We start from the raw sequence: 21,829 nt of genomic DNA, 5'->3' as shown, positions 1-21,829 counted from the left end.
TGAAGGATTTTTGTATTAGACTGCATCAGTTTCAGCTAGGTGTACCTAATAAACTGCCAACTGTATCGGTGATTATACATGAGATACAGGCTGTACTAAGACAGTTGAGATAAAAATAATAGGAGAGTGTGACTCACCCTCTCCATGGCGAAAGTGCGCACGGTGTATTCTGCCAGTGTTTCTGTCTTCAGTAGTGTTATCTTAATGTCACCATAGAGCTCAGTGTCATCAGGCCAATACTTACAGCACTTCATCTGGAAAAACAACAAAAAGCTAAAGTTTAGAAAGGTTCACAAACATATACAGCGGATTTATCTCAACAGTAAGCAGACAAATTGCAATGCTCTAATCCTGTTGTGACCTTTGCAAAATATTTGGACTTTACTACAGTTGTTCCAATCATCTTACCATCAGATCTGAGACATGAAAGTGTTGACACCAGGTAAGATGAGATGTGTTTTGATATGATTTCAAAGGGCATTTCCCACTCTTGGAAATAGAACTTAGGTGATGGTGTTATTTTCCCTCTCTATCCACAACCAGTAGGCCCTCCAACCCTGAGAGAATGGCTATTTTATTTTTCTGTTGGTGCAGTTAGTTTTGTAGACATTTTCTTCTACCGCTGGCTACATGGTGTCAAAACTTTCTACTGCTTCAGGCTGCAGACTAATTTTCTGATCCAAAAAAAATATATTTTTCTCACTTATAAAGCCTGAGAAAGACTATACAATGGCTGTGGGGGATGATAGTTGCACTGTCGTGTGAAAGGGTGAAATGCTAAAAGGTCACTCCTAATTACATGGGGTATTTTTACATTTCCTATTTTCCTATTTTCCCTGTGTCTCTGTTAATTTGTGACCTTGGCTGTGCCGCTTGTCTGTTATTCCAGATTCGTAAAATGAGATTACATTTTGCATTTTGTTTATCAGCTGTTTTTAGAATGAAAACAGCTCTAAAACTAAAGCTTTTGGTTGCAGAAATCTGGTTAATGGTTACTCTAGCAATTTAGGGTACTCACAAGAGATAAATTCAAAAATAAAATGGTAAAAATCACTGTAACAGAGGCAGAGATATCGTTATCTCCTTATTTTTATAATGAAGAGTAAAATCTGGAATACATCTGACCTGACATTTGATAAAATGCTGTTTAATAATTATGTAAACTGGGAAGACTTCAACTCACATTTTTTAAAAATTAGACGATATACCTGAAATTACAAAACATATGCCAATATTGACCTAATAATATCAGGAAGGTTAGCATGATTGGGTATTTCTCACTCATTCTAAACTACATGAAAACTACTACATCTGAAATACAGATATTTCTCCATGTATGCACATATAAAACAGAGTAAATTACAAAAGACTTAAGAATTTTTTGTGGGCTATATTGCTTGGCACCCTCAAATGGTTATTTTTGGCTGTTATACTACAGCTTGTGATACAGTGACTTCCTGTCTACATAGTTGACTGCTTTGGTTGGGTGACGCTTCAGATGTTTCACATCACTAAAATCTTTACTAGCTTAAACATTCCTTAGGTTTTAATGGACCAACTTGATTTAGTAAATCACTACTTTGAATCTAGCTAGCAGTTACTTCGAAATTAGGAAGGATTGCACACACAAACTCTTTGATTGTTTTATACATAGCTGGTGCAACCCTGTCTAAAGCCACAAGCTGTTTTCACAAACATAGTAGTACTCTATATGATGTGTAAACTTAACCTGATGTGTAAAATTGTTGGACTTCCCCTGTAATTTGTCACATAAATAGTAAGTACCTTTATGGTCAATACTATAACACTTCTGGTATCTTCATTGATTACATTTTATAAATGTATTTTTGGCACATAAGACTCTAGTAATACATATTTTGACTATTGTATGCAACACTGGCAGGAAAAGCTAATAGAAAATGAGCTATATAGTTCCTCCATGGGCCTCCACATATATCAAAGCTTTGACCTTGGGGAAAATCCACCAATGCAAAAGGTGATCACTCATGATCAGACGGCGGCAGCCATTTCCTCCCACAACACAGTGTACAGCAACTCTTCTGATATACTGTGTAGTAAATGGTAAAGGAAGCTACAGAAATACATTCCCTCCATCCATCTTCACAGGGGCTGGAGAGGTCACAGGACAAAGAGAAGAGAAACCTACCCTGCCCACCTCCACCAGCTTGGTGATCATGACAATACTGAAGCAGTTCTCCTGCCAAACCATCCGCCAGAAGTCGTAGATCATCTCCTGCTTGGGGCCTGCGGAGGAGGGGATATAGAGAAGAGGGAGAAAAAAAGCAAGGAGAGAAGGTGGAGGAAGAGAAAGAGAGGAGGATAAGGAGGGTGGAGGGATAAACCATAAGTCAGAAAAAAATAGCAGCAATAACCATCAATGTAGAGGTGTTGTGTAATCCATGCCAGGGAATAGAGTAACAATGTGTCATTCATGAACTATTGCCCGCTCTGTGTTCTCCTAATACTACAGTGAAATGTCATTTCAATACACCCACAAATCCTGAGCCATTGTGCAAACAAGCTCATGTATTGCCTTTCCCAGGCACCCATGGCTGACACAAGTCACAGCCCCCTGAAGAAGATGACACTTTCATTGATTTCATTACACTGTGGTGTTGATAATATCACAAGTTCCGCCTTCATGCTGCCTCCTCTGCCAAACACACTACAGCTCTTTTAGTGAAAAGGTGTGTATTAATTTCTACCCATGCAGTTTGTTTAATAGGAATATTATCTTGTCTCCTGTAACAGACCAAGATGACTTTTAAAAGCAGGTTGCACCTTATCATCCCTTTGTGTGCTGGCAGAGTATTATATCTTTTTACTCTTCACTATATTTTTTTTCTGTCTGTTTTTAATAATTGATTTATTTCTGGTTTCAAGGAAAAGTTTAAATATAAACATCATAAGGTCAGGCATATTCTATATATTTTCTCTATTTGTATTTGTATATTACCAAAACCAACAATGAATGTATCTGTCTAAGAAGTGTTGCTTATTCTTATTCTTGAGCCAGACTGTTGCACTGGGTGACATGTTCCTCCATTACCATGAACACCAACACTGTAGTTTATTAAGACTCAATCCTACATAAAACTTTCTTCTGCCAAAACACCAATTGTGGATTAATCTGTAGCTGAAAATAGTCCCCAACAAATGCGCTGTTTACTCCTGTTTGGGCAACATTTGCTAAAAACTACTGTGCCCAGCTGTTTTTATACTGCCCAGATTAAAACTGTCACATCGCACCCTTCATTAGGCTGACAGCATGACAATTACACTTCTGTCCTGCTAATATTTCCTCCACCTTTCAAACACTTCAAGTGAAGCCTGGACGAAAAACAAATTCAAGCATGGGTTTCCTGCTCCCTGTGATCTCCTAGCTGCCTCTGGCTGTAAAATTTTATCAAGTACTCATACTTTTCATGGGATTTGCTGTCAATCAGAAAAGTAAAGAGTAACACCAGCCTTGTCCTTCAAAGTCACACCCGTGATAAACGCTTAACCAGTGGAGATTGAGGAATCAGAGAAATATAATTGAATTTTTTGGTCCTGGCTACGAAAGTTTTACAGGAAGGCTAGCAACAGGGGCATTACTGTAATCCACCAAGATGATGACGAAGGCATGGACAAACGTTTCAGAATCTGACTGAGACAGAAAGCATTGGATTTTTGAAATAATCCTGGATAAGGGCAACACATAGGCCTATAGAGGCTTTTTGTCTCCAGCCAGTACCAGCCTGTGTGCGTCTTAATATGTACACATGGGTAGCTACTTTAACCACTGTTTTCCCTGTGAATAACCCTGTGACACTTCACAGGGTTATTCACAGCTCCGTCCCCTCTTAGCAATTGCTGTGCCGGATTCTATGTGTATTAGTGATATGAGATGTTAATTTTTCAGCAGCGGCAGGTGAAGCCCACTAATGCATTGCCAGAGGGACATAGCAGTCAGTTAAGAGATGGATGATGTGTGATCCCAGCAGCTGGAAGAATCTGTATGCATAGCACACCAAGCTGCCGCTTTGGATTCGAGCTTTAAGAGTGCGCTTGGCATTTCTCCTCCCTGTCCACCTCCCCCTCACCCACCTCCTCCCACTCCCTCAGCTATGGACATAATAGAGAGTTAGCCCGAAGCACCTGCTACCTGCTGCAGAGGCTAGGCTGCCTCGGGACTCATCTTAGATACAACAAATCAACCTCAACCTGCCCTGCCACGACAGCTGACCAGTGAGGGCTGGCTGCCTGTATAGGCTGAATGTTGCTCAATATATGCAGAGTCTGAGGGTCAGGTGATAACTTTAAGGATGCAGTGTATGTAGTGCAGTGTTTTGTTTTTTTTAAATCTTTGGACAGGAAACTGATTCATTGTGTCCCAAAAACCAAAGCTCATGAATACATAATTACCATCATAATACCTGCATTAGCCTAAAATCAATAAACAGAAACATTATTCAATTCTAAAATATAGAGAAATTCAGTAAATTATCTAAGATGTCCCAAATCTTGTGTTACATTTTTTAGAATTATGTCTTTGTGACTGCGTTTGCTAACCAACCAACTACCAGAGAAAACATACACTTCTTTGTGAGAATAAAAATAGCTCTGAAGAAAACAGCACCTAACATCTCCTTCCACTTTCTCCACACAAAATGCACTGCAGGTACCTCTCATAGTCTCTCGCAGAGTGCTAATAAAACCATATGAAAGTACTTTTTTTGTTTAAGTTTGAGCTTAAAGATAACATTTGGTGGTTGAGGGCCTGAATTTAAAGGCACAACAACATTACACATTTCACAGCCAGGTCGTGGAGGGATGTAAGGAATAGTAAGGTGGAGAAAATGTCCCAGTAACACACAATATACACTCACCAAGCACTTTATTAGGAACACCAATATACCTGCTTATTCATGCAAATATCCAATGAGCCAATCATCTAGCAGCAGTGCAATGCATAAAATTATGTTAATACAGGCCAAGAGCTTCAATATGAATTTAATGTCCACATCAAACATCACAATGGTGGAAAAATGCGATCTCAGTGACTTTGACTGTGGGATGTTGGTGCCAAGACGAGCTGGTTTGAGTATTTCTGAAACTGCTGATCTTTTGGGATTTTCACACAGAGAGTCTCTAGAGTTTACTCAGAATGTCGTGAAAAAGTTCTGCAGATGGAAACACTTTCTTGATAAAAAAGAGTTCAGAGGCGAATGGAGAGACTGGTTCCAATCCTGTCTGCCAAGAACAGAAATCTGAGGCTGCAGCGGCAGGTGCACCAAAACTGAACAGTTGAAGGCTGGAAAAATGTAGCCTGGTCTAATCAATCCAGATTTCTGCTGAGGCGGCAGATATTACGGTCAGAATTTGATGTCAACAGCACGAATCCATGGCCTGGTCTTGTATCAACCGTCCAGTCTGTTGATGGTGATGGTGTAATGGTGTAATGGCTTCTACTGGTTACTTCCAGAATGATAATGCACCATGACACAAAGCAAAACACGTCTCAAACTGGTTTCATGAACATGACAATGAGGTCAGTGTACTACAGTGGCCTTCCCAGTCACCAGATCTGAATTCAGTAGAACACCTTTGGGATGTGATAGGACGGGAGATTGGCAGCACAAATGTGCAGCTGACAAAACTGCAGAAATGATGTGATGCAATCATGTCAACATACTCCAGAATGTCAAAGGAATGTTTCCAAAATCTTATGGAATCCATGTTACAAAGAACTGAGGCTGTTATGACTATTGGTACGAGGGTGAGTCACTATAGGAGCACTCTGAACTAGTGTAAGTATAGTTATCAGAATGTACATATCATATTGGGAATCACATTTGGTGCTGACCCATAGAAACAGGGTTGCAATGTCTACACAGCTCATGCTGCAAAAGCAGCAGCTTCAGTCCAGTACAAAGGATATGTTCAGGCACAGTATTGAGTGTAGGTGACCTGTGTTTTGGCAGCTCTCAGAGCCCAAGCCACAATCAATGTAGTTGCAAATGTAAAATGAGAGAAAAAAAGACTTTGTGCTTATGCGCGCATACTGCGACAATGTGTCTACATATGACCCGTTTCAGTTGTCTTTCTCACACGTCTGACGGAACAGACAGTCTATGCTTTTAACGTGACACAAAGCCTATTTTTACCTTTGAAGTCTTTTTTCTTCCATTTTATGGGCATAACTGCAGTGATAACAGTATGTTGAGCTTTGTGTGCTACCAAAATGCAGGTGACCTACACTTAATATTGTGCTGGAACACAGCCTGACCAAGAGGTAAGACAGAAGCTGCTGCTCTGCTAATGTGCCGCTCACACTACACCTTCTCTGTAGATGCTGTGCAGGGATGCTGGAAACGTGGTGATTTCACTAGCTTTCACAATCGTATCCTAACCGATAGGGATGGTGGCCAAAACTACGAAAATAAGATGCAACCCTTAAAAAGTACTAATGACTTTCCCTCTAAGTCACTCTTGAAAGGAGCAATGTATTTGCTATTTAAATTGCATCCTTCACAAAATAGAAAAAAATATGTTCTTAATGATCAATGTAAGAAAATGATGGCATGGTAAAAATATAATCAAATGACTGTGCACGGAACTTCCATTACCCAGGCCCTTTAACGCAATAACAGGCTTGCTGACATATATATGTAAAAGCATATACGTTATGATTACAAAAACCATAACCATTTATGTATACAACATTAAAAAATCTTTACAACATATTAATATTGTTAACAGGGTTATTAGCAGCAAGGCAGGAGCATTAATGTTTAAATAGCCAGCCATCAGAGACCAGCAAAGGTACTGTGCATTATGGTAATGAACATCCAAAATATAAAAATTCAAAAACTGATAAGATTTTTTTTGGTTTGCTAATATGATGTGATTTGAAACTTAAAAGACAACACTAGACTTTCAGAATCTGTAAGAGTTTTCCAAACCACATGTAAAATCTTTAATTTATTTAATATGTGAACTGTACTATATTATACTCAATCTGTAATAGCGTGCAGTATCTGTTGCAACCAAAATTACAAGTACGTCACGACTTTCATTTAACTCTGTAGAGGAGCATAAGTAAAAGCAGTATCCATTGTTGCCCTTAACTATGACAAGCCAGGAAAAAAAATGTATATATAGTGTAGTAACTTTTTTTGTTCTAGTTTAATGCAAAACATCATGGTGTTTTTCAATTTTGTGCGTATGTACATATAACCATACTGTCCACTCTGTGTGTTTGCGAATCGCTTCCATGTTATGTATGGTAATATATGTATATGTATATTCTATAACAGAATAAAATCCAACTTACTGAAAATGCACACATTTAGGCATTTAAGGCACTACTTTAGTTAGTTAACTAGTAAATATGTAAAATTAGCATTGTTTTTTGTTTGTTTTTGAAATTAAAAATCAGCACAATTCTATTCTCTGAATCAAAGCAACCTCAACATTTTTTTTGATTGTGGCACTCTTTCCACCTCTGCCTGCACTCTTGTCTGCAGAAAGACTTTGTGAGCAAAATGTGAAAAAGAGAGAGAGAAATTTTTGGAGGTTACTTTTGTGAAGTGGTAGAACCCAGACCAAAGTGAAGGATGGAAAGAAATCAGAGGGGAATTATGGAAGTGAAAAACATATTCCCTGAATAAATAGGATCAGAGCCAGGATAGAATAAAGAGAATGTCTCTTTCTCTTTCAGTCTCTTTCTCTCCTTCTTTCTGTCTGTCTCTACCTCTCTCTGTGTGAATGTATGTGTGCTACCTGGGGAATGCAGCCTATATAGTGTGTATCAAACCAACATCAGCGAGATCGTGTACCACACATGCAGATGGTGGGGAGGAGAGACACAAAAGCAGAACTTCACAGAGAGTGACACTCAGTAGTGTTACAGTGCAGATTGACTGACAGTTACAGTCGATTGTTATGGGAGTGTGTCTCACAGACGGAGGAAAGTGAAGTTCTACAGTGGAAACCAGATGTGAGCATGATGCAACACAGACTCCTTCTTATTTACACATTAATAATTCAGTGAACTCATTTTAATATTGTCAGTTGGGCTGCTATGTACAGAACACCACAAACAAGCTTAAATATTAGCAGTCAAACACTGCTGCTGGGTATATTACACTCACCTTGAGTGGCGATGAAGTGGTTTGATCGCTGGTAACCCTGTGTGACACAGAGAGTGAAAAAGACAGTGGAGAAAAGAAAGAAAAAGATGGGAAAGAATTAATAATTACAAGAGCACATGATGAAGTGAGACTCAGGGACCTCTAACTCTCATTTCACCCCTCCCATCCATTCTCTTTCTCCATTTTCAGCATCAAGTCATCTCTTATTCATCTCAGAGCTGGGTTTGATGTCAGCGCTCTGCTAAATTTCTGCTCTGCTTTTGACTGAAGATATTTCAGCAGCCGTGAAACTAATCTGCGCTGTGCTAGTGGCTGATGGTGCTCTGCTTAAAAAACATTAGCATGTTTGACCGACCATACTCTTTGGACTGTTTGGGCTCCGAGTCACTTCAATTGTAATGCATAGAGAAGTGGCATTAATTCAGGTTTTTCTCCGTCTGTCCCTGAACCACGTCCTCACATGAAGAGAGAGGGAGCTGCATTTCAAAGATGGCCCGGCTCTGCATGCAGCCAGGGCTGCTGATCAAAAGTAGATTGACAAGTGAGGGATCTTCAGCTCTGGGAGTAATTCTACCTGAGTGACACTGACTGATCTGGCTGTCTCCTTTCTGCTCAGCTTGGCATTAGTGCAGTTATGACACAGTGTGCACAGTCTGGAACGCTTTTAGTGGCGTCCCGGCCTCCACCACTCAAACCCTCTGTGCTGACTGCAAAGCAGCCAAGCAAGATAGATCCCTTGCATTAAGATTAGTGTGCCCTCTCATCACCCATGGGTAAAGTGATTCCAACTGCTGTATACAGTAAACATTTGTACAAATAATGTACACTGTGTGTTCTGCCCCCATCCACCCCCCCGCAAACACACAGGCACACACACAAGCACGCACACACACACACACACACACACACACACACACACACACACTCACACTACTGTACACATACACCGATCAGCCACAACATTAAAACAAGTTACCTGTATATGTTTTGGCTGAAGTGTGTATTTCTAAATATATACAGTATATATAGAGTACATATATTGACTGTATATATAGAAACCATACGAGCCACAATATTAAAGCTGGTAACTGGTTTTAATGTTGTGGCTGATCGGTGTATGCACTATTCAGCCAGACAGCCACATAAATGACACTCATAACTTTCATGCCACAGAGGGAAGTTGAGATGGATGGCCATCACAATGAAAGAATGCAACGACCCTCACTCCCATGAGCCTCTGTTGCTGAGTTCCACTGGGCCAACCAGTTTCCTGTCTGTCACCTTGGCAACTGCACTTTCCAACAGCAGGCAAGCAGAAAAACATCAAGCAATGTGAATTCACAATGGATTGGAAAGGAAAAAAATAAAACATGCAGAGTGATTTGAGACGTGGAAAGCTTATCAATTCTATCAAAAAGACATCAAAACAACTTTCAGTTTGTTATGCCTTGACAAATTTGGCTCACTCTAAGCACAACCTGTGACGAGTTAGTGAAAATCTGACTTTGGCGTATGCAAGTAAACGATCTCATATTTATCATGCATCTCAGAGTCACTTGTAGCAATCCTGCTGAAACTTTAAGTGATTAAAACCGTCCCCCCTGGGAATACCGGGAGGCATTAGAGGGAGTTCTGAGGAGTTCCTTTGAGAATAAGTGACATCAGGGTTTTGCTAAACCTAGAGCTTTTTTGTAGCTTTTTGTTCTAGTTAAAAGTGTGAGATCAACAAATTCATATGACTTACAGCCTGCATTTGAAATCAAGAGGAAAAGCTAGTAATACACAGAAAGTATCATCGCTTGTGGTTGTGCAACAAGCTAATTAAGCACAAGTAAAGGCTAAAAACATATTTTGCCAAATATGAAAAAAGTTACAAACTATAGTTGTTTTTTTTTAACATGCCTGACATTGTAACTAAAATTCCAAGGGACCCAAATTATCACTGTCGAAGCCACATTTCCTTGTTGCCAAAAAATTGCAAGAACTCATTTCCTGTGGAGTTACTTGTGTAAAGCAATTACTGTACATCCCAGGAAAAAGCTGTCACAAAATGTTTTTATCCACTCAATATCTCTTATTTTCCGTTTTGTTATTTTAGATTAAGACTTTTACTTTCAGTAGCCTATGTTCACAGCTGTTGGCATGTCTAAATCTATTCTATATGTTCCACCTGCTGGCACTCCTTGGGCTCAGAGCAGGGTAGTGATGCAGCTTTCATAAACATAAGTGGAGATATGATGAGTTTCCTAGTTCGAAAACATGTATTATTTGTTACTTTAATCATAAAAATAAAGCCAAATGTGTATAACTAACTTTCAGGCCATTTAGAACTGATTTCCTACTCTGTGCCACTCAGGACCTGTTTCCACCTGTATTTATGAAGCAAAATTTCAAACCAAAAGCAGTGTATTTCAGTGGACCCCCACAATCAATGCATTCACTCATTGTGGCAAAGTAAATCCACGCAGAGCTTTCATGTATGGTTTAACTTTGGTGAACACTGATATGCAAATTTGTGCTACCAAGTTAAAACCATCTTAACAGTGCTGACCAACAGAGAGCCACAGCTGTGTATTGGCTGTGTTGCACAATTTAAATTTATATAACCCTGCTCCCGTAGAGTTTAAACTGCGACACAATACAGTGATGGTTTGCAGTTATTAGACAGGGGGTAATGTTACAAATACCTCTCTGAAATAAACTCTCAACCAGTGACAGTTAACTGACAGTTAACAAGTATTCTAACTTGCAAAATGACATTTAAGTCAGCTAGCTTTGCTCACTTTTATGGCTGGCTTTTGCCTGAATGTTACTAGCTAGCTAGCGTGTTACTGGTTAGCTAGTCAGCCACAATACATCGCAGTCTAGACTTGCAATTAGTCACCAAGTCACCAAGTCACCAAACCTTCAGCAATACACCTATTACACAAGGACAAGTCAAAGAATTTTGCAGTTCCACTTTATGGTGTGACTGGGCAATTACTCTTCTCTGAGATTCTTGATAGGTATGGACCCTAGCACTGTTGTACCTCCTGTACTGACACGGAGAGTGATATTAAGTAGAACCTCAGTAAGCTATCTTTAAAATAATCCCTGAACTTACATGCACTGTCTTTTGTAAGTTTTTTCCCATTTCACTGTCACTGAATATATTTACAATGCCTGCTGGGTCACGGTGCGTATGCTGGCTATGGTCTGACCTCATCTTCTCTGCGGCATACTTTCAGCCTTGTATAGGACAGCCTGAAGTTAAGCAAGACCTCCGGGTGAGCATCTGACTATGGATGAAAGAGGACAGAGAGATGGCTGCAGTCAGTTTTCAGGGGAAATACCAAGGGGACAAAGTGATGGCTAAAGGCAGAAAGGCTCAGCAGCTCAGAGTGGAGGAGGGAAGGAAGAGCTTCTGTTGCAGGGAAGCCATGGAGGGATGGCAGGGACAGCGAGAGGGGGCAGCATGAAAAGTGAGAAGAGATGAAAAGAGATGAGAAGCAAGGTACTTACTTCCCTGTTTATCCGAATCTAAGAGATGCCAAAAGTTTGAAAAAAGGGCGGAAAGAAGAGAAGAGAGACAAAGAAGGAAAGTAGGAGAGGAAACAAGAGCTAGTTATTGTGATTAAACACCAAGAAAAGAGGGTAATGAAATGGTTAGAAAGTTTGCTCTGATGACCTGTGGAGAGAATAATGTTCAGAAGCCTCAAATTCACATATTTCTACTATAAAGGCCAACTTTATAGTAACCACAGTCTTTCCTCTGGCACTTATTTCCTCCGAACCCACTCACCTTCACCATATGACATCTTTATTTAGACTGTTTGAAGTAAAGAGGGAGAGAGACAAAAGAGTACTGAGGTAGGTTTTGTTCTGAGTGATAACATATTGTTTTCCTTCATTTTAAAAACATAGATGACACTTAAGTAAGTAATGAAAGCATGGCATGTGTAGGGAAAATGCCTAAGGAAATGCATAATTTAATTTAATGTATTCTATTAATTGCTCAAGGTATATGTTGTATGTTCAGTGTGTTCTGCAGCAGCTGACCAGCCCACTATCCCTTGGAATTATATCCATACTGGATGATTGTGCACCTCAGAATTTACATCTAATGCCAACATTCAGTGCCAATGCATGAAGTAGTGTGAACTTTATGTAGAAAGGCAGAAAGTAAGGTGTGGTGGTTGGGGAGTGGATGGGTGTGTAGCATGTCAGATTTTAATGCAGGTGACCAGATTCATGTCCAATGGCTTTAATGTTCACCTTTTTACTAACCATAATCACAATCTTTCCTTGACCATATTTTAACCCCAGCTTATTTGCCATAAACAAAATTCTTCCCTATCCTAACCAAAGAAGTTTGGCTAACCTTTAGCGAATTTGCAGTGTTCCAAAATCACAGACATTAACTTGGTGAGTACAGTATTATTACTACTGACAGGGAAGATGCCCAAAACTACTTAATTAAGTGGTTGAGAGTGGTCTGAACTAAATTGTATGAAATCAGAATTCTTCTTTACGGTGACATGGAGGAATAAACTGGCTAAACCTGCATTCCTCAGACGACACAAAAAGACAGACATATATACAGTACAAATAGCATATTGAGTTTTAAGCTAAAGCTGAATTTGTTGGTCATTCAAAGAAATTAAGCTTTTTGATTTGTCTGCTCAGCCATGGCAACCATTACTTCCCATCCCTATTCTCATTTTGTCTTACCCCAAACAAATTAGTGCTGCTACCAACACAAGTGCAACATGCATCACTTTCCAAGCACCAGAGTAAGAAAAGAATCCCTGGTGGTGGGCGTTTAGAACAGCAAATGCAAAATCCTTTAAGAACTGAGTGGGGATGGTGTCACTTATATGTTACATCTGTCAGCAATAGATGGCAACAAAAGGAACATCTAAAGATTTGACATAAAATGTCATGTCTTACTACCCATGCAAAAGAAAAATGATCTAAACCTGCATGCGAATGAGAGGAGAAGGCGGTAGAACTTTTCAGTTTAACCTTTAAAAAAAGCAGTGTTCCATTTATTCCAACCCTGGACTCATCCATGAATCATCTGGAATCATTTCACTGCAGTGTTGTGAGGGTTCTTGGCATGACATGCAAGCAGTGCTGTAGATGGCACAGTTAATGACACAAAGGTCCTTGGAGCGTTCATAATGGAGCCCTCACAGAGCACTATAGGGGATAAAGTGGCCACGCACAACATTGTGAGCTTTGACATTCTGCTTTAACTGATGCCACCCACATACACTGAGTCAGGCATCCACTGCTGATCTAGCCCCCTCTGTCCAATCATTTCCTTTTGTTCAGCAAACAATAGCAGACACAAAGAATGTAATACAGAATTAGGAGAACAACAACTCATGTTAAACCCTGAGATGAGTACTTCAGTGGGCTGAACCAAAAACAGATGCAAGACTGTTGAGAGCTTCTCAGAGTCACCTTCAGGTAACCCCTTCCATTATGAGTCAGCAGGAGAGATCACAGCCTGACCTGTACTGAAGGAAAAAGTGGCTTTACTTTACATAGTGTTGGTCAATCTAATGCAAAGCTGGCATGATAGGATCTGGCAGCAGCGCGAACTGCTGCTGGGATTGGAGAGGCTCCCTAAGACACTCATTCGAGCCGAACTGTAGGTGAGATGAAAGATGAAAGGATCGACTGTGTTATAGTGTGTCCAATTGCTGTGCAATGTCGCCCTACTAAAGCATCTGGGTGAGTCATGAGGCCTGGTGCTCCGAGCTTATGAGCTCTTGTAGGATCTCTCGAGTTGCTGCGATTAAAATCTCACCTCAAAACCTGCATGTGCTCCATGCATAGATATAATCCTATGTTGTGGGTGTAGTTACTAAATCGCAGTTCAGTCTGAGTGACAGAGAGATAGCACGTGGAGTCAAGCACTGGGTCAACCACAACAATAAAAGACGATTAATACAAGCACTTAAAGCTTTGGGATCAGCAAAGACAGAGATGAAGGAGCAGGAAGTGAACGATTGCAGGTGACTTACGTCTATGTAGTTGGCATTGACATAGTCAGAACTGGGGTCTGCAAGCAAAGAGTGGAGTTTGACCCGATGGCGATCATCTGAAATGCATAAAAACAAGTTTTATTTATCAGTCAATGCATTAGTTTTTATTGATGAAAAAACAAATACCAGAGCATCCCTCTCACCTAATTTGAATGTATTAAAGGTGAGAATGTGGATCTCTTCATCAACTTGAAGGATAATTCTGGCTTGCTCTGGCATTAAAATGATTTTTGATATCTGGTTGTCTCTTGCTCAAACACTAAAAGTCTCTGGGTCAAAACTGACCCCATTTGGGTCAATGTAGCTGCAGCAAAGGGGTTAACTTTACCCAGTACCCAAGGGGAGAAACCAACTCAAAACAAAGGTTATTTTGGACCAGAGGTAGTGAAATTTTTTTTTATTTTACTGTTAGCTTATTTATCCAAACTATGATATGGTTGCAAACTCTTTTACTTTTCTTTTTAAACTTACATGTCACCATTTATTAATGACTGTTAATATAAAATACATAGTTATTTAATAATTATTATATAATATCATATAATATTCTTAATAATTTTAAATGTCACATGCACATCTTTTTGTAAAACTAACTAATGACAGTTTTAAGGGCAAAACCTGAGCTTGTTGTATTCAACACTGGATCAAAACAACCCCATTTGACTTTGGGTAAATAACCCAACACTACTATAAACAAATTACACTAACCCAGTATTGCAATGGTTCAATACAGACATATTTTATCATAACCTAGTAAAAATCACATTATGGTGACAATTTTGCGCCTGCCATACATCTAACAAAAGAATTAATGTAGCATAAGTTTATGTATTACCAGTGCACAAACTTTAAATAATATTTAGTCTTATAATGCTTTATAGCTCAACACTAATCACAATAATAATAATAATGAATACAACACAACTAATACAATAAATAAAGAATGCAAAGACTTTGAGACTGAAATATTTTAGTGAGCAAAAATCTATAGTTTCAGGAGCAGTGTCCTTCTGCTTTATCTTTACTGATCATCAAGTGTCATGGCTTTTTATTACAATCATAAAATTACACGTGTAAATACAAATCAAAATCTAATTCAACTAATTCTTTTTTCTTACCAAAAAAAAAAAAAATGCAGACAGGAAGCTGAGTAGTTTTTGTTTCCTACTTTGTTAGGCTATATCTGTGATGAAACCTGTTTCGCCCTTTAAAAGTTGCCACCACACTTTAATGAAGTTTGTTAGTCTGGATTTTAAGGCAAAGCTTCAGTGTCTCGCAACTGTGTAAATATTTATTCTGATGGTGTTCCACAGTGACTCTGTAAGAACACTGAAATTAAGATACTGAGTATACCTACTATAATCACAGACGTTTCAAAAAGCATATTAAAGCCACTGATGAACTATCACTTTTTATTATTCAAACCTTAACTACAATATAAGTTGTCTTTTCTAAAATTAACAACCATTCAACTGGAAGTAAAAATAATTATTAGGTGGCTTTGGCTGGCTCACGGGATAAAGGCAGTGGTGTCGTTAAATGGCCAATAACATTTAGATGTGCTCTAACCTTCAATAAAAGTCAGACTGGAACAGAGCCCCAAATAATAACAGCATCAACATTTCTTCCTTGTAATTTGCTATTTAACCCAGTAGGCTAAATGCACAAACACTTACGGCTAAGCAAGCTATCATGTCTTCCTTTGGTCTTGTCCTTCTTTTTTGTGACGTCCCAGCCATCAAAGAAACTCTGCAAAGTAAAGTTAGAGTTAACAAGTTAAGTTTTAAAGAGAGACACTACAAAAAAACAGGGACGATGTATCTTTGATGCATCTTGAAACTCACAATAGAAACAACTTTGCAAATGCACTCTAAGGTGTTACCGTAAGGTTGTCTAAGTAACTTAACTATTATAGCATCTTGCTAAGTCATCAGTGGGTATCTGCCACAGCGTAGAGGGGAGGGACTGAGGCTGAGAGATGACGTCCAGCACTGAGAGATATTGGTGGCCTTGAGAGGGAAGAGGCCCACTGGAGACATTCTCATTCTAGACACAGTGTCAGGCTCACTGCTTGAAGAAGCCATTGCTCTATATTACCTCAGTGTTAAACTTCTAAATTTGTGGCAGCTGTTTATGACACCCATCTTCTAAATCTGCTGGTGCTGCGAGATGAGTCACTGGATCTAAATCAATACTATAAGTGAAGGAAGAGCATGAGGAGAGAAAAAAAAACATAAATATGAGCTTGTATGGGACTGGATTGAGTTGTGCCATATTCTGTTGCACTTTCAAATCCCAGCTTGATCTCCCTGCTCTATCTGTAGTCACATCCAGGCTCTCATACTGAGGCAGGCTGTCTCTGATCTGCGGCCAAGCAATCCCTCCTGCGGAGGGGGGAGTACAAATTGGGACCACCCGAGACCCTGACCGAGCTGGAGAAAGCAAGCTGATCAGGGGATTACATCTGCCAATGGATCCTATACAGGTAATGCCTGATCTAATCCTGTTCAACACATCTGCTTTTGTCCAGCACCCTGTATTCTCTGGAGCCACAATAACATCCTGCTTACCTTCATGGAGTTTTAATTGATTTATTTCTTATCTATTATCTTATAAGCTAAATTCATGATGCTCAAGAGTTAAGGCCCCTAAAAACTTGGTTTCAAATTTCAAGCATTTCTCATTAAATATCATGAAAAAATATGAACCAATCAAAGTTCAGAAAAAAACATACTTAGTTATGATCTATTAAGAGTTTAACAGACAAAAACTCAGCTATTCTGCTTTATCAGAACTGAGAGTTGTTTGATCAGATTTGATTGAAAGTGGCCTGGTTACACAAGCAAACAACCCCAACTGTCATAAGATTTCCATTCAAATAATGCTAAATCCTTAAGGTTTCTTTATACTTTGAAATGGACAAAGACACAGACAAGTTCGGAACAGTTTGCACATGGACAGCGGATGCGCAAGCCCTTCCATACATACTACAAAGCAGTGGTCTGTGTACAGGGACACATTCAACACATGCACACTAGAAAACAGGAGGACAGGAGCTCCTTTGTTTGAATGTGCAACCACTTAACAAGAATAGGACCAAGGATGTGGAACACAGTCTATACATACAATAAACGAAACAAGCACCCAGTTTGCTTTTCTAGCGCGTGTGCAGCCGGCAAGCTTGTTGTGCAGATAGTCTCTGCAGTCACAGATTTTGGAAAGACAGTCACCAACATGGGAAACTGACAAAATCTACTTCACGCCAACCATTCTGGCCAAGGCAGATGCGGCGAGCATAAACTGGATTTCATTTGTGCATGGAAGTACGCATCATCACGTTTTTCCAACTGAGCCCCTCCCACTTTAAACCAGTGGGAAGAGCTCAAAGAAAAACACAAATCTCTCATAAAATAAGCAGAAAATTCTGTGTTCATGTTGGACACCATCACTCATAGTAAGAGGCTGATTGACAAAATAGTTTTTCAGGGCCTTTAAGACTTAAAAACACATATGATGTTCACCAGCTAGCTGATAACTTTGTCTGTCTGTTGTTTAGTGCTGAGCAGATGCTGCTGCAGCAGTCAAAAACAGTTACGAAACAGTGAGCTAAAAGAGGCAAAAAAAGCTCTGTAGAGTTTATGGGAACTGCAGAGTTGGGCAATCATTTTCTGTAGGTTTCTCACTACACGTTGCACCTATCACATTAAACATAGTAATCTGATTGATTGTTAATGCAAAAAATATTGATTAGTGCAGCTTTAATGACAAAATTTAAGGGTTTCTTTCTAAAATGTTTATTTTAAAAAATGAATTTTCTAGGTTACGGTTAGGATTTTCTTTTTTTACTGTCAAATATCAATATCTGTCTTGGCATAAAATTATATAATCCACTGTCTGTCGGGCTCTACATCATATCTCTGTCTTGCAGTGTTGAGGGGGCACTACAGTTCCAGGAGAAAACAAAATCACATAGCTTTACCCACCCACATAAGTGGGCTGCATCAGTTGTGGAGGGGGACACAATTTCTGTCACTGTGTTTATTCACTAGATCTGTTTCCAGATGTGGGCTTCAAAACAAAACACATACTCACCATACTGTACCCTCCCCACACCGAGGAACTGACTCATTTACAACCCCCCACAATGCCTTGCAACATGTATGATCAATGGACGCAGCATGACCCTGTGGGAAATAGGGGTTATGAAGTCTGGCAGCAGTGTGCAAGCTGATCTCCTTCATCTTGTTTATTTCTCTAGGCGATGGGGAGCCAGACTGAGGAGTGAAAAAGTGACCCGTATATTGATTTTGGAGGGGGGAAATTTGTTGGCCCCTCAGGGGATATCTTAATGAATTGAAAAAGTACCTCTGGCTTCCAGCAGGTGGAGGTGCAAAAAAAGACTTATCACCACTGTTTGATGTGGAAGACCTCAAATTAAAGTAAAAAGACGGCGGAAAGGAGTATCTTTGGAAAGCATAATTAGTCCACACAACACCAGAAAGTTTAGTATATCTGTTTTATCTCTGTAATGCAGACGAAGTAAAACACCATTTCGCAGCTTGCTCATGAATATCAAATTCTCAATTTAAGCCTTTTCAAAGTAGACATAAGCTGTCTGCAGTAATACAGACACAGGCTCAATACACTAACTGCACCTAAAAAATATACATGAATTACTAAAACGACAGCATCTGTAATATTGTTTTCACTTCTTTTTTTGCCAACTGGAGAAAAGGTGATCTAGGTGTTAGAGAGAGCATCCCGTATTCTTGTACTTAAACTACAACCTAGCCAACTGTAATGAAAACATTGTCACAGAGATTGACATCTTACCCAGTACGTCAAGTGGGGTAGTATGGTAGAGAAAGCTACTGCTAACTAGTGACAGAAATGAAGATTGTTCAGAAACAGTAGGAAGTAATGTGTGAACTAGCTGACATATGATAAAACATGTGTTTGTACGTTACTTTGTTAATAATTCAACGATAATCTATGGATAATTTCTGTTGTACTTGTACCCTGGTTGTACCACACAATATTATGGTCATAAATATTAACAGTATAAAAATAAAAAGTCTGTGAAAGACTTCCCTCTTGGTGTAAAAGATTCTACTGAAGTCAACACCTAAAGTTTCTGTTTCTTTTAATCAAGGGAAGCCAGCAAGAAATTCCCATCGTAAGTGAATGCAGCATAAAGTCACACTTGTGCCACTTCCGTCTAATTCAAATAATGGTAACTGTACAACACAGTACTGAGTGTGCATGTCAGTGTCAGCTTTATTTTACATTATTGTCTGGAAAAATCTGGCTCTCTGTATTTAAACTCTACATTTTTTCTTGCTGTTCCACCATGACAAAAGAAAATAAAGTATGACTTAAACCTACTTGATTAAGGTGTCAGTTTTAAGCTATGTCTCAAATCTACATTGAAACTCAAATCCTCCAAATTAATACAAAATACAGTTTTTACAGATGTAAAAGTTAATAATAAATACAGAAGGACAAATAGAAGCATTTTTTGACCTGATGCCCCTATTAGCAGGACATTATTTGTCTGTGCCTTCCTAAATTGCTACAAACTACTGTTGAAAAATGAATTAGTTTTATAATGTGACATTGGCAAAAGAACAACTTGTTTATGGAAAGATTATGGTTTGGGCTAATTTATGTACTTAGTTAAGATTAGACAAATATTAGGCTTCAGTTAAAATGAGTTCTTTATTAAGGTTAGAGGAGCTTCATCATCATGGTTATAATAATAACAGGGTTAAGGATCGTGGTCATGCTTAAAAGAAACAGCAGTTGAGATGGGAAAGGAACAGCAGTCTCCTGTGTTAAAGTCTGCTGCTTTCTTGTCCCATCCATCCACCCAGACCTCCTCCCTACATGGACTTTGACTCTCTATAACAACGTCACCTTACTTCCTTCTTTACTGTTGCTGTAATTACAATGGCCACTAGAAGGCTTTGTCACTTGAATGTAAACATATGTGGTTCTGGAGCACCTGCTGAAATGAGCGATGCTGTTGTTTTCCCTGGGAAAACTCGTCCAGTCCCCCAATTCTCCCTCTCCAGTCTCTTTCCATTTGTGACTCCTACTCTATGCTCAACATACAGTAAGCTACATTTGAACTGAAACATATTTTAATTAGTGAAACAGCCTGCAGGGCCATGTGGAGGCCAGTCGAGTTCTTCCACACCAAACTTGGTAAACCGTTTCTTTGGCTGACTTTGTGTATGGGGGCACTGTCATGTTGAAAAAGGAGAGGGCACAAACACAAACTATTGGGACACAAAGCTGGATGCAAAATATCCTTGTACACTGTTGCAAGATTTCCCTTAATTTGTACTAAGGGGCTAGCCAAACCATGAAAACAGCCGGAGACCAAAAGCTACTTTAGAGTATCTTTCTATCTCCTCCTTTTCTTTTCTCATTTCTTACCTCATATTCTTGTTTGAAACCGTATCCCTCAGCCGTCTTCATCTGATTGATGTGCTGGAGGAGGTCAGCTACCCTTACAGCAGGGTGGAGCTGACCTGTGTGATACGGTGAGCTCTTCCTCCGACAGTGGCGGTGCGGCGAGCCTCCCAGTAAGCTGCTGGACTCGTTGACGGAGCTACGCTGTTCATCTGGGAGCATGAACAAATACAGTTCAAACTAGACCACTGACACCATGCATTCTGTGACACAGACTTTGTTCTTTGTTAATAATGTAAACTCGGCTGAAAGGTCTAGGGGGCAGCTGAAGGAAGAAAAGGCAGCGTTTCTGCAGAGACGTTAGCGCTGACTGACAGAATATTCAGAAAGACAAGAGACTTGCAGTAGATTTCTCTGTTGAGAGCACCTTATGGCCTGGCAGAACATATTGTATACATGCTTCGAAGTAAACATGGCTGAGGGTCAGGAAGAAGGGAGCTTCATCTCACCAGACACTTTCTCAAGAGTACCCATATGTTCCCTGCTGTCTTACTTCGCGCGTTGCAGCCGTGGGCATCCATGAAGGAGTGGGCCATCCTCTCATCCTGCTGGAGAGTGCTCTGCTCTGTCATGCTGCAGTCTAAAGAGCTCAGTTTCCGACTCTTCTCCTGCCTGTAGGACATGGCTGCCTTGTTTATAGCCACCTTCTTCCTGCTGTAGAGATGCAGGTACAGAGAGGTAGGATAGAGAGAGAGAGAGGGAGAGGGGAAGGGAGTAATAATATACAGAGGACAGCAGAAAAGATACAGGATGAGAGAAAGACAGGGGAAGAGATAAGGAAGAAAGGAAAGTAGGACAAGCGAGGAGATGAGAAATTGGACTGAGGGGAAAATATAAGGGCTACAAGATTGAAACTGGACAAGGGGAAAGTGAGATTTGGTGATAGCAGAAAAGTGCTGGGGGTGGCGGTGGGGTTGCGGAGCAGGTGGTGGCGCAAAAGGGGAAGGAGAAGGAGGAAGGGGGGTCTGTACTGGAGGATGGGCTGGAGATAGCAATGCTTATTTCCACTTTAGTAACCCTGGGACTACGAAGGGCAAGCAAGGGGAAAATGGCATCAGGGTGTCACGGTGGAAGATGGAGAAAGGAGTAACTTACGGGTAGTAAGGGTAAGAATAGAAGTCCCTTCTGATTAGCATGAAGGAGGAGGAAAGGAGAGAG

The 21,829-nt window shown here is 39.9% G+C and overlaps 1 protein-coding gene across 1 annotated transcript in view; it reads right to left on the bottom strand.

The window, feature by feature from the left end:
- The window catches only part of ptprua (protein tyrosine phosphatase receptor type Ua), a 188,496-nt gene that overhangs the window by 21,906 nt on the left and 144,761 nt on the right, over positions 1-21,829 (bottom strand). Inside the window, exons 15-22 of the mRNA XM_040122540.1 lie at positions 21,767-21,796; positions 21,165-21,325; positions 20,636-20,823; positions 15,871-15,943; positions 14,174-14,250; positions 8,160-8,196; positions 2,168-2,265; positions 138-254 (exon numbers count right to left, since the gene is read on the bottom strand). Of these exons, the coding sequence (XP_039978474.1) occupies positions 138-254; positions 2,168-2,265; positions 8,160-8,196; positions 14,174-14,250; positions 15,871-15,943; positions 20,636-20,823; positions 21,165-21,325; positions 21,767-21,796 (781 nt within the window). The remainder of the gene's footprint in view (positions 1-137; positions 255-2,167; positions 2,266-8,159; positions 8,197-14,173; positions 14,251-15,870; positions 15,944-20,635; positions 20,824-21,164; positions 21,326-21,766; positions 21,797-21,829) is intronic.

Source organism: Xiphias gladius, chromosome 24 (genome assembly GCF_016859285.1).
Source record: "Xiphias gladius isolate SHS-SW01 ecotype Sanya breed wild chromosome 24, ASM1685928v1, whole genome shotgun sequence".
Taxonomy (NCBI): Eukaryota; Metazoa; Chordata; class Actinopteri; order Istiophoriformes; family Xiphiidae; genus Xiphias; species Xiphias gladius.
Note: the sequence above shows the minus strand (reverse complement) of the source record. Positions and strands in the feature narration are given on the sequence as shown.